The sequence below is a fragment of the Gymnodraco acuticeps genome, unplaced genomic scaffold (genome assembly GCF_902827175.1).
Source record: "Gymnodraco acuticeps unplaced genomic scaffold, fGymAcu1.1, whole genome shotgun sequence".
NCBI lineage: Eukaryota > Metazoa > Chordata > Actinopteri > Perciformes > Bathydraconidae > Gymnodraco > Gymnodraco acuticeps.
In genome coordinates, this window is record NW_022989985.1 from 4,436,925 (window position 1) to 4,449,824 (window position 12,900).

At 39.7% G+C, this 12,900-nt stretch overlaps 2 protein-coding genes across 2 annotated transcripts; one reads left to right on the forward strand and one right to left on the reverse strand.

Annotated features, from left to right (window-relative positions):
* The first annotated feature begins 177 nt into the window (after window positions 1–177).
* pla2g1b (phospholipase A2, group IB (pancreas)) lies at window positions 178–5,075 on the forward strand. Its single transcript, XM_034212661.1, has 4 exons — window positions 178–297; window positions 3,891–4,047; window positions 4,152–4,279; window positions 4,818–5,075. Exons 1-4 carry the CDS (start codon window positions 264–266, stop codon window positions 4,940–4,942), a joined length of 444 nt encoding a protein of 147 aa, XP_034068552.1. The 5' UTR covers window positions 178–263; the 3' UTR covers window positions 4,943–5,075.
* prkab1b (protein kinase, AMP-activated, beta 1 non-catalytic subunit, b) lies at window positions 4,982–11,359 on the reverse strand. Its single transcript, XM_034212660.1, has 8 exons — window positions 10,807–11,359; window positions 10,287–10,441; window positions 9,213–9,382; window positions 9,038–9,131; window positions 8,566–8,680; window positions 7,553–7,686; window positions 6,581–6,649; window positions 4,982–5,717 (listed from the first exon to the last, which is right to left on the reverse strand). Exons 2-8 carry the CDS (start codon window positions 10,422–10,424, stop codon window positions 5,640–5,642), a joined length of 798 nt encoding a protein of 265 aa, XP_034068551.1. The 5' UTR covers window positions 10,425–10,441; window positions 10,807–11,359; the 3' UTR covers window positions 4,982–5,639.
* Window positions 11,360–12,900: the final 1,541 nt, after the last annotated feature.

A 12,900-nucleotide genomic window follows, 5' to 3' on the forward strand; every position in this document is an offset into this window, starting at 1 on the left:
ATTGCAGGAGGCCCCCGGAACCGGGGTCTCTCGTGCTTAACAGGTTAAAGTTTGGCTGCAGCACAGTGATTGGCTGCTGGAGAATGAGGTGAATGTAATAGGTTAAAAACAACACCCGTGATGAGCTGATTATATGCAGCTGCGGAGTGAATGTATAAATACCATGGATATATGGCTAGTACCCAGTCTTCCTAAAATAACTTGTGCTGAGCTTCATATAAATAACCGGCTGCACCAAAGTTGACGTTCTTCTGACTGCAGCCATGAAGCTGACGGCTCTTCTGCTGCTTCTCACCGGTAAGACACTTTGTACCACTCTTTAAAAACTAACACTTATTGTAAATAGGCTTGTGTAAATATCTATAGTACTCTTTTATGTATTTTTTTTATTCTACTGAGGAATATTGGAGCCTCTTTCTAGCGATGGCAAAATGAAGCTTTGAATGAAGCATCGAACCACTTGGACAATTGTGTCGGAAATAGGTTCATTTCTCGAAGCTTCAGTTACAGCGACCTCTCCTGGCGAAGTGCAAGGCTGCAGTGGGTTTAACGTATCTTTGCCTTGAAAAATATTCGATGCACAAGACTGAATATCATGTTCTATTTGCAATTAAAGATTGATTATTGGGTTGTTGAGAAGAGACTAGAGAGCGCTGGAAAAAATGTTGGGAGGAGAGGGCCTTTTATCAGTTATTAAAGTTGAAAAGCAATGATTAAAATACATCCATTCCGGGCTTTGAACCAGCTGCGCGGAGGACATCGCCGCATTCGGGCCGCCGGCTCTACCCACTGGGCTATCTATTCCTTGAAATATGTAACTGTTTTTATATTACTGATTGTCTTTTTGTTCACAACTTCTCCACATTTCGAAGTGTTTCCCGAGCCAGAACGACCTATCTTTCTTCCTGGCTTGCTCTATAATTATATCAAATGCAATACCAACAACAACTCAACAGCAACAACGCAAACTAGAGATGTCCCGATCCGATCACGTGATCGGGGATCGGAGCCGATCACGTGATTTTTAAAAGATCGGGGATCGGGAATCCTTAATTATTTATTTATTTATTTAATGTTACAAAACAAAAATGACCATGTTCACGTCTTAAAGTCATCCTGAGGCCTTAGTTTTGGTTTAAAATTACACAACATCATGTGTTGCTTCTTTTGGGTTTGTTTTCAGACCTGGTTGCTTATTTCTCTCAAATCTGGCAACAGAGTGGGCGCAGTGTCTAATAGTAGCAGTAAGCTAACGAGAGGCTACGTTCAGCTGGTGACTCGGGAGTCGGGACAGAGCAAATGTCAGGAGTTTGGAAGTATTATAAAATTGAAAGCGAAGGCAGTGTAACAGCCAGATGCAATGTTTGCAAGAAGGAGGTTCCGCGTGGTGGAAAGAACAGAGCTACGTTCAACACGACCAATCTAATACGATTGTTTGTTTTTTAATTTTTTCCCCCCGTTTTTTTTTCTTATTGAAATCTCCAATATCAACGTAAGAGCTTGTGCCTCTTTGGGGGGTGCTAACACTTAACCATCAACGTTATCGTTTACTTTCTCCGTCTTTATATGTAGATATTACTTTTCTCCGTTAATCTCCGTCACGTTGTTTCCAAAGCAACAACAACTTCCTGTCAACAGCGCTACCTCTCCTTCAAAATAAAAGCATGTCCACAAATAGGAAGCCAAGGCAAATTACACTTAAGACATATACAACTGCAACGAAAGTAACAAACACAATGCGATATCCTTTTCAATTTCAAAGAACACAAATTGGGTTACATTAACAAATAACTATAAAACAACAATACTGTAGAATAACAAAATGAATGCCGTGAATACACCGAAACACACGTGTTGAAGTGGTTCGCTGCTGATTACTATTGAATTGTGTTACTCCAGTAAGATGGAAATATAATACTTTGTTTATTCATGTTATGTTGAGCCTCTGTTGTTCATTGCATTATTACTAGACTAGTTAGTCTTAAGGCTAGAATTCTGCACCAAGCCACATTTTTATTTTATTTTATTATTTGTGACTGAATGTGAACTTGTGAAGCTAGTCAAGCTACCTCTTTCCAGTAGAGTTATTTTTGTTTTGTTTCTGCACTCAATTTGTTTACATGGTTATTTTGTGGTGGACCACTGATAAGCTTTATTTTTGTTTTGATCCAATGCTGCTGTGAAAGAAGCTATATCCATGTTGGATAGAATGGATAGTTTGGTACTGTCATTTAAATAAATAAAATAACCTTAAGGGACAACTTTAATGCTTTTTACCTTTTTTTTCTCTTAATGCATTGCATAAAGATCGGATCGGGAAAAATCGGTATCGGCAGATTGTCAAAATCAAATGATCGGGAGCAAAAAAAGGTGATCGGGACATCCCTAACGCAAACTACTACAACAACCCACACATTGTGCATTGTTTAGAGCGGTCATAAAGTGTTGAAGCGCTCAAATTTGAAACTGTTTCAACCTGTCACCTGTCAGAATCGAGACGAGGCAGTGCATTGAATCGCGTGAATGGACCGCGAACCAGTGAGTTGATTCATTCAGGAAATGAAGCAGTTGTTGCTGCTTCGGACGTCACATGTCACGTGATTTGAAGCAAGCTTCGAAGCACTGCTTCTATGGAATAGGAAGTCCAGGGTTGAAGCTCAGTTCGAAGCTTCAGTGTCAAACTGCCATCACTACCTCTTTCCAAATATCCAAAACAAGATTGTAACAAGAGCATGGTAGACGCCGGCAACTGTAAAGCCCCACATTGTAGAGACACATTTGTACGTGTATTACCTTATTTTAGTGTCTTTACAATGTATTTCTACATTGTAGTGTATTGTAATGTTATAAAATAGAAAGCTGTATATTGTAATTGCACTGCACATGTAGCCCAACCATGGACACGAGTTGAACATTAGCTATAGGTAATAACTAATCGTGCAGCACCTAATTTCTTTTATTAAATAATAATTTAACAACAGTCGTTCGGCGGCACTCAATGACGTAGTATCCTTGAAATAGTGGCTCTAGAGCAGCTTTCCTCGACATTGAGAAGCACCCACACATAGCCACACACAGACTCTCACAGGAGGAGGGAAAATATCCATACACAAATGACCTAATGACCCAGGGTCATAACATCACTATATACATTAAAGTACTATTATTATGGTCTTTATTGGATCTATGTGAAATTGCATATTTCCTATCAAAAAAATAGATTAATTAAATATTTATGGATATCTGGTTTTCACATTAGTTTATTAATTTTAAAAGTCACAAAAAGGGGGGGGGGAACGTGCATTTTCGGCACAGAAAGGCATGTGTAGCCTTTGTTGGTGGAACAATTATTTAAATACAAAATGAATTCTGTATCACTGTTGTAAATCTCTTCTAAGGATAGTAATTTGTTCATCTGTGAGGGAAACTTCTGAAGCAATTGGAAACAGGACTCAGAGAGACACGAGGAGTGGCAAACACTGACTGTTTATTTGGCGCTTCGGCCGGAGAATTCACAAGACATGTCAAAGGGCCACGAGTTGACAGGTTGAGATGCCATGCCAGATCAATTCTGAAGAACTCTCCTGTAGTTCGAGGTTTGAACTAGTTTGGAGTGTAATAATCAACATTCTTCAATAGATGGACTAAACCGCTGAGGACACTGAATCAACTTTAGTTGTCGGTTATGGCTCTGGGTCATCTACACCCCGAGAAGGATGTGTTCCAGGTCCAACAATAACTATCTCGGACCGAGAGTTGCCCGGTCGGTCAAACTGGTAACCACAATGCTAGTACAGCCCCTCCCTAAGGGACATAGCGGCCGTCCATCTGCATCAGAGGGCAAATTATTTCCTGACAATCATGTGTATTTGTTTTTCTGTCTCTCGTAGCTTGTGTGGCCAGTGGCGCGCTGCTGCCCAGAGCCTTATGGCAGTTTGGGAATATGGTCAGCTGCGCTCAGCCCGGCACGAGCCCCTTGAAGTACAACAACTACGGCTGCTGGTGCGGCTTCGGGGGGAAGGGATTCCCTATAGATGAAGTGGATGCGTAAGCAAGCAGCAGCCGTTTTGTCTTCCACTCATAATTTTTATTTTAAAAAGTCATTTTGGTTAGGATTAATGTTGTTTTCTCCTTTCCTTCTGTGTTCTCAGCTGCTGTAAAGTTCATGACAACTGCTATGCATCCAGCAGAAAGGCTCCTGGATGCATGGCGTTTGCTGACCTTCCCTATGTTCTTGCTTATGATTTCACCTGCTCAAATAAGGCGTTGACCTGCTCAGGTATCAGACTAAACAACGAACACAGCGATTAGACCAAGGATGTTCAAATAATTGCCTACTGTTTTGATAAGCGAATAGTTGTTACGTGCAAAGATGTCAAAAGTAGATGTTTTCTAATAAACGCTGGTTATTTGGTTTTCTTTAAAGATATCACTTCGGACTTTCAGAATCTGAGTTGGACATTTATCTCCATCTTCTGACAAAGACCAAACAATTAACCCAACAAATAATTGACCAATTAAACTATAATTACATTATTGCAGCCCTAACTCAACTTCAGTAAGGCTCAACACTTGTTTGGATAGGACATTTGACAGTATGCAATCAGAAAATGGTGTGTGTTTGTGAGCGTGTGTGTGAAAAAACGGCTATATTTAGGTATTATACAGCTGTGGAATCCCTACACTGCAAACAAATGCCCTCCCATTTTACAGCACTTTCAGAGAGAGTCAGTGATAAAGTTTGAGTGATTGAGCGTTATGTTTTGTTATGTTTGAGAAGCTATTTGTCAGTTTCATGACTTTTTCTTTCTCTGCAGCGTTCAACAACAAGTGCCAGGCTGCGGTGTGTGAGTGCGACCGGGTGGCGGCTCACTGCTTTGCTCAGAGCACGTACAAGCCTGAGAACAAGAACCTGGACTCCAAAGTCCACTGTGTCAACTGAGTTATACAACACACAAACACCAACGCGAGAACATGTATGATTTTTTAATTATTTTATAAAGCTTTACACACAAATTGGAGTAAAAGGAGCTTGATTTTGTACAAAAGCATCAGTATGAAATAAAAAATGAATGTGAGATTCTCAGTGTGGGAACGTCAACCCCTTTCTATCCTCGTGTCCGTTTGCACTCGTATGTTGCTTATCGCATTGTTAGCGTTTCCATTTCTACAGTCAGTTTTATTTAACAATTCCAGGTGAGTTTAATTTGTAAAGCACACTAACACTTCAGCTTTCCACTTATGCATTAAGTGTTTGGTCTCTTTATCAAATACAAATCTATTGACATATCTAGGTCAATTGAGGTAAGAATGAAAATATATATATAATATCTATAAGAGAACATCCACTTGCTGCTCTATTGTCTTTTGGAGATGTTGGTTTATAGCGATACTTCGGTCTTCATAAGAAAGGAAGCTGTAGGTTGTTACTGCTAGATCATATTGACAAACATTCAGCATCAAGTTCAACTTTAAAATATTTTCCAAATTTGAGAGTACAGCATGGTAAAAGTAGATTAAGCAAATGTTTTAAATCGATATCAGGAAGGTATTTAAAAAATACAATAATCAAAGCAGCAGCTGTGAACAACAACAGATTGAGCATTTCAAAATAAGAGTCTGGATCACGGCTCTGTGGGTTATATGGGCTTGTAAAGAAGAGTGGTCACATACTTCTTCTTGTATCGGTGCGTTGCACTGAGGACCATCACCCCGTCCTAAGAGACCAGGACAACAAGGGTTTTTGAATGAGGCTTAAACACAAATTAATTGACTTTACATATAGATGTAATTGGAAATTGTATAATTGTAAAATGTGACCCACAGCAAAAACAGTTTGTATGATGGTGAGGAAATACATTATAGTTTGCTTAACAACAGAAAATAAGGGAAATCCGATATAACGTTTTAGATTCAAATTAAGATATTATAGTATACAATCACTGATTTTGGTCCTTTCAAAATAAAGTCATACACTTATTTGTTGTCCGACATTTGATGCATGTTGTATGACAAATGCTTGAAATGCAGGATCAAATATTAGGGTCTCTTTATGGTGATCAATAACATGTATATGACGGTTTGATTAAACCCCATTCTGTGTTTAATGCATCGGGAGTTCATGCATCATTTCCCCTTGGTCTTGCTGTGAGGGAGGAGGGAATCTTTCATTATATTATGCACAGACTACTTTAAAAGCAGCTTTGCATTCAGAGGTTGGGGTCACATCATGGAATTCTCTACAATATCATTTAAAGGGTTGTTTGAATATTTTTTCCAGGTAAAAATGATGGATAAAGGAAGAATAAACAGATGTGAGGAAGGTAATGCGGGTCTTTGACGGTGAATTATTATGTATTTGTATTCCTTTCCTTCTCTTGTTACTGTAGGTATTTGTTGTAAGTAACTGTGATTTACGGACCATCTATTTCAATTGTTTATTTATGTTTTAAGTCAAATGGCAGTACATTTGATTGTACTCCCTTCTAATTTTAGCTCATTGAACATTAATAAAGTTACATTTTAATTGAGGATAACTTATAAGTAATAATAATAAACACGCCACAGCAGGATTTGTTACCTTGATGGAGAGGGCATACAGGTGATTGAGCATCACGTGGTTTGGCTCTGGAAGCAGCGTCGGGTCACACTGAGGGAGATTCAGAAAGAGGAACAATTTGACTTAAATGTCCCATGTCATGCTTTTCGGGTTATTACCCGTCCCCTTGTGTGTTATGTAGCTTTTTCTGCATGTAAACGGTCTGCAGAGTCACAAACCCTCAAAGTACACCCTGTAGCGAGTAAAACTCTTAACACAGAAAATACCTGTCTATGCTGCCCCAGAACGCCTCGTTGGAGATTTTTCTTTTTCCATTTTTTTCTTCCTGAGTATAGTGACGTGACCATACCCAGGTCCAAATGGACCAATCCGTGGAGCTCCTTACACACACACACACACACACACACACACTCAGCCTTGTATTTTCTCAGCAGCAGCTCTGCGGATTTCTCAGCCTGAGACAGCGTGACACTGTGAAAGAGTTAGTGTGTGTGCTCACTGCTCAGGCTGAGTTCAGGCTGAGTTTCACGGTGTCTCGCTGTCTCGCAGACCCCACGCAGCAACCAGGAAACGATGCCAGTAAGCCAGCTCACACTGTCCGCACCTCGAGCAGCAGCGAGCCCCGCAATGTCCCGCCAACACGGCACCCAGACCCCACGCAGCATTCTCATCTGTTTGTCATTACTGGTGTCATTTTCTGGTTGCTAACAAATGCCATTGTAACACATAAACACACATCAGAGCACAGTGGGCTCATATGGAGGGGGGTGGGGGGCAGGAGCTCCAACAAGGCGTGTAGGACAGAGAGTGAATACACATACTATACAGAGATGCTGTATGAGAAAACCAATGTGATTTTGGAACAGTGTACATCTATTCTAGTAGACCTCAACAATGGAATTATGATCAGTAGAAATGGCCATGACATGAGACCTTTAATCTCAAAGTATCGTTACAAGAGAGAAACGTGTCCTTCATGGAGCGTGTACTCACAGAGATGCTTGTGTCCTTGTTGAGCAGCACCTGCAGCAGGTGGGGGGGTAAGATGGGAGGATATTTGATCTTGTCTTCGGGCTTTATCACATACGCTTCCTGTAGGTACGGGCCAGGAGGAGAACTGGACAAGTCTGGGGAAGGAGTCACACACAAAACTGATTAAACCCAGTCATAGATACAAAATAATAATATAAAATCAATTTCAATTCAACTTTATTTCCCACACATTGGTCCATTTCAGTACAAAATGATTAAAGGCGCCATCTTGTGCTTTTCTATAATGCTTCTCTGTGTGTTGTATAGGTTTTTGTGCATGTAAACGGTCTGCAAAGGCGAAAATCCCAAAGTATCCCAACAAAAAGGAGTTTCTCTCCCACACAAAAAGATGATTAAGGTAACAATAGCAATACCTTGTGTCACTTTGTGTTGGCTCAGTTATGAGAGCATTATTTAAAAACAATGATTGACACATACATTTTACATAACATTTCTCATGACAGCATACAAAAAATAGAAACAATAAAAGTCATAAACATTTGACTTGCACTTACACAATATGGAAGCTAGAACTTGATTCTGAAATATAAAAAATGGTTATCTAAATCTTAATTTAAGTATTTAATATACCTGTACTAGATCTGTGCTATATAGAGTGGAGTACATTAGCTTTAAAGAGGGCTGTTTTAAAACCATCCGACCCACTTGAAATTAACGTGCCAGCATACTAGCTTCTGCATACATTTTACAACAAATCATCATGATCTCATAGATCAATATTGATGTTGTGACCTTGATATCTTACTTTGTTCACCACATTTCGGTCTGCCATTTAACATAAAGGAAAGGTTTGCTTAGCCAGTACAAATTCATTGCTCAAGGTTTACTGCAGCAGATTAAGAGTAACACAATGTATTTGTTCTCTAATGGCATACTTTCTATATTTAAAGCAAATGAAATAACTTTTTAATAGTATCTGAACAGTCTAAAAGTAGTTATAAATGAATTTATACCTGATATATCTTCAGTGTCCTCTGAGTCGATCCTGAGGGCGTCAAAGACCTCAAAGTCAGTCGTCTTCACCTGGATGACATTATTCACTGTGCCAGTTTTAGACGTCGTCACGGCCTATAAAAAAAGAGTAATGTGATACAGACCCTTTAGATAGTGGAAAGGGCATTTCTACAAACTATTTATAATGTAGGGCTGGGCAATTTATTGATATTGTGATATGGGAAAAAGCTATCATCTTAGATTTTTGATATTGTAAGTTGTGTTTTTTCTGGTTTTGAAGGTGAAGTGATGTCATTTTCATGATCTATCTGCATTTTCTAGCAGTTCTATTATTTACCTTTACCCGCTTAGTCAATAAATCCCCATTACTCATGATTATTTATACAAAATATCATGGTGATCTATGATTTCTTCATGTTGTATTATTATATATTAAACAAAAACGCGGGCTACTTTAAAACCTCCACTCACCCCAGTAGGGTCCAGGGTCCACTGCCCGTCTACAGAGAACTTGTACTGGTGCTCTCCCTCCGGTAGATCCACAATAGCCACAAAGTTTTTTTGACTGCGTTTAAAAAGGAAACCACGTGTTATATTTCCATCATAGCAAACAAATCCAGGATTTACAAACCCTGAGTCACACTACCTCTTGTTGAGAGGGATCTTGGTGGCCCAGTTGTTGAAGGATCCCGACACAAAGACCTCCTTGGCGGCCCCCGTCCACCTGAACACAGTCGGTCTGGCCTGAGTTGGACTCTTGCTTTCGCTCTCCAGGTCGTGCTGCCAGGCCAGAAACTCCTGGATTTCCTCTGGAGCCTGGACGGCATGATATCAATGTATTTTTGCCATGTTAATAATGAGATCACATGGACCATAACAACATTTCCTCTCTGAACAGAGGCAGCTGAAGAAGCAGTTTAGTGGTGTGTGTGTTTTTAATGCTATAAAAATGTTTATTTCTTGCAAACTCTTTGATTTTCAGCTAGTTTTGTGCACAATCCTCACAAGAGATAATTGGAACGATTATGGGAACATAATTGAAAGTGGAAAAGATGTGCAGATATAAAATAGGTAGCATGGAACTGAAATCTGCAAAACACACAGAGGTCCAATGTTATAGATATTTGAAAATGTGTTATTTATTTAAAGGTTTAATAACATACAGCCAGGTTCTTACAGGTACAACACCTTTGCAGTGGTGTAAAGTAACTAAGTACATATACTCAAGTACTGTACTTAAGTACAATTGTCAGGGATTTGTACTTTACTGGTATTTAATTTGTATTCTACTTCTTCCCCACTAGTTTTCAGCAATGAAGTGTATCTGCAAAAATACTCCTCAACAATTATTTAACACCTATAGATACTTTAATTTGGATTAATGATGTGAAATATAAACACTTAAATAGGACCTTAGTTACATCTGGTGTAAAATGTACAAGCTACCCTGCAGTATAACAAGTCATTAAAACTAGCTGCACCTTTACCAGCTTTGATAAACACAACATCAATAAGTATAATAAAACATATCATATATTATTTTTGGGATGGGCCGATCTGCATAATGAGTACTTGGACTGTTGCTACTTTAAGTATATTTTGATGCTAATACTTTTGTAGTTTTACCTGAGTAACATGTATGCAGGAATTGTACTTAACAGAGTATTCCTACACTCTGGTACTTCTACTTAAGATCTGAGTACTTCTTCCACCGGTGTACCTTTGTATCTTCTCTCTGGAACAGGTCTGCGTCCTCTGAGCTGTCCATCAGGATGTTGGGACGGGCCTCCTTGCCTCCCTGCTCCCTGTCTGACCTCTCACCCTGACTCCCGGACCTGTCGCTGCTGCTGTTCCCCATCCTGCTGGCATCAGACACTGAACACACCACACACACACACACACACACACACACACACACACACACACACACACACACACACACACACACACACACACACACACACACACACACACACACACACACACACACACACACACACACACACACACACACACACCACACACACACACACACACACACACACACACCCACACACACACACACACACACACACACACACACACACACACACACACACACACACACACACACACACACAGTCAGCTGAGGAGGACCACCAGACCTGTGTCAAATGACCACTTGAAACAAATGTTAGCAGCATATATCAGCATAGCATATATGTATCTATTTATAATAATCAGACAATGCAAATACTTACCTAAATCTTAACAGATGAGGTTTGATTGCATGTATTTGATCAAACAGAGGTCTTTGGTGTCTTTGATTTCTGGTTGTAAACGCGTTTTTTGTTGATGTTCCCGTCTTTTAACGGCAGAAGTTTCCTCAACAGCATTCAGGCGGAGGTGCGTTCACGGTCCCGCAGACACAAAACGTCACTCGAGTTTTATTTGTGCTCTTCCCTTTTCCTTATTCCCTACCGTTACTTTTCCTGCTAATCTCCTGAGGTCTGCTGCTCTTTGTGTGTTTTCGCCATTTAGAGGCAACCTCGCTTTGTTGTGTGTTTAGTAGAGAAAACACACCTCTTCCGCCTCCTGTCCTCGAGCTCAGGGAGCGTTAAAGTTTAACCCGAGTGTCGCCAAAACTAGGCCTACTTGAAACATGATTTCGCAAAACAGCAAAATGGTCAGAAAGTTGGTTGTTTTTTTGTTGGTTACTTTGAAAAAAGACAGATAAGAACTGTAACTTTGAAAGCAATCATTCCAGGGGCGGACCTGGACAGGGGCAGTAGAGCATAGAGAGGCGAAGTCACGCCCATCTACTTCCGGTCCATGGGACCTTATTTTGGAAAAATTATGTATTGAAGTCAATGGAGAGAGAACAATTATCTTTCAATCCCGTTTGAATTGTGCCATGAATTACACATGATGTTTGTCATATACATGACCTCTTGCCCCCCTTTTCCACCCCATTAAAATGTTCTGGATCCCTCTGGTTTATTTCAGAATCAAGAGAAACAAAAAACATCTGTAAACACACTTAATCCTTTTAAATAAAAAATAAAAAAGGCAGCAGCTTGAATCAGTGGTTCACAAAATAAGGGGCCGCAGCTCCACTGTAAATACATATTATCAGGATAGAACAAAACAAAAAAACCTTTCCTTTACAAAATAAAATGTATTTTTTTAATTCTCCTCTTATCTTTGCTTCTGTGTCTTTTTGGATCATTTGACATCTTTAGGACTCCAAAAAATTAAATCAAAACACTTGGGCCACACCAAGATGTGCTTTGGGTAGTTTAAAAGTGTTTTGGCTTTTGGTTTTTTGATTCATAAAATGTAATGTTGTATGTAAGAGGCAGGTAAAGCTGAAGTCAGCATAGTTTCTCAGTAGGAGAGCGCCCTCCTGCCATATCACACTGATTTCTCAGAGGTGTTCTCACGGCTCTCCTGTTTCATGTGATTATAGAGCCTGCAACTGTAAACACTCATGATAAAGAGTCAGCAGTATTTCAGTGTAAGGAATGGTCACTCTTTCCCTTTTGGATTGATGATTACCAGTAATAATAATACATCTACTGACTTTTGAAGACCGTTAGCCCTTATAATTATTGTTTTGAAATACAACTCAATGTTTCTGATGTCTTCCCAATGCATTAAATGAAAATGGTGCATCATTTAAATAGATCCCTCCCCAAATGAACTATTTGGTATCTTTCGAAACCCTGTCATTTAGAATAGAATAGAATAAGTCTGTGTATCTTTGTTTAAATTGTTCTTCTTTCTTGAACAAGTGAACAGATAAGCAACAAATATATTTTATTCTACGATGTGCGGGGACCTTGGGATGTTAACAGCACAGTTACAAACAACTGTTTCCAGAAACAGGTGAACATGGTGAGGCAGAGGCAGTTCCTCAGAGGGGGGATCATCGGAGCCTCCCCATATTTCACATGGTTGGCGCTCCCATACAGCGAGGACCTCATGACCGGCCGCCGGGACATTGAGAGCGTGGAGGCGAGGCACGGGGTGAGGCACCAGGGGTGAGACACTGGGGGAGAGGAGGTGGAGGCAGTGGAGCAGTGATGATGGAAGAGAGAAATCAGCCTGCAGAGAGACTGAGGGAGTCCTGCTGGTGCTTAGAAACAGTGTCAGAAAAAAGGGGAACAAATGTAAAATATATCTAATGGGTTTTATATCGTAGAAAATATATGATTATAATTTAGTACAAATGTATATTGGTTTCTTTGAAGTATAATAATTCCTTTATTTAGTTCTCTTTTATAATGTGGAAAATTAGTATTTTAATAGAAAATGTAGTTTAGGAAACGTTTTCAATAATTTAGTAACATTTT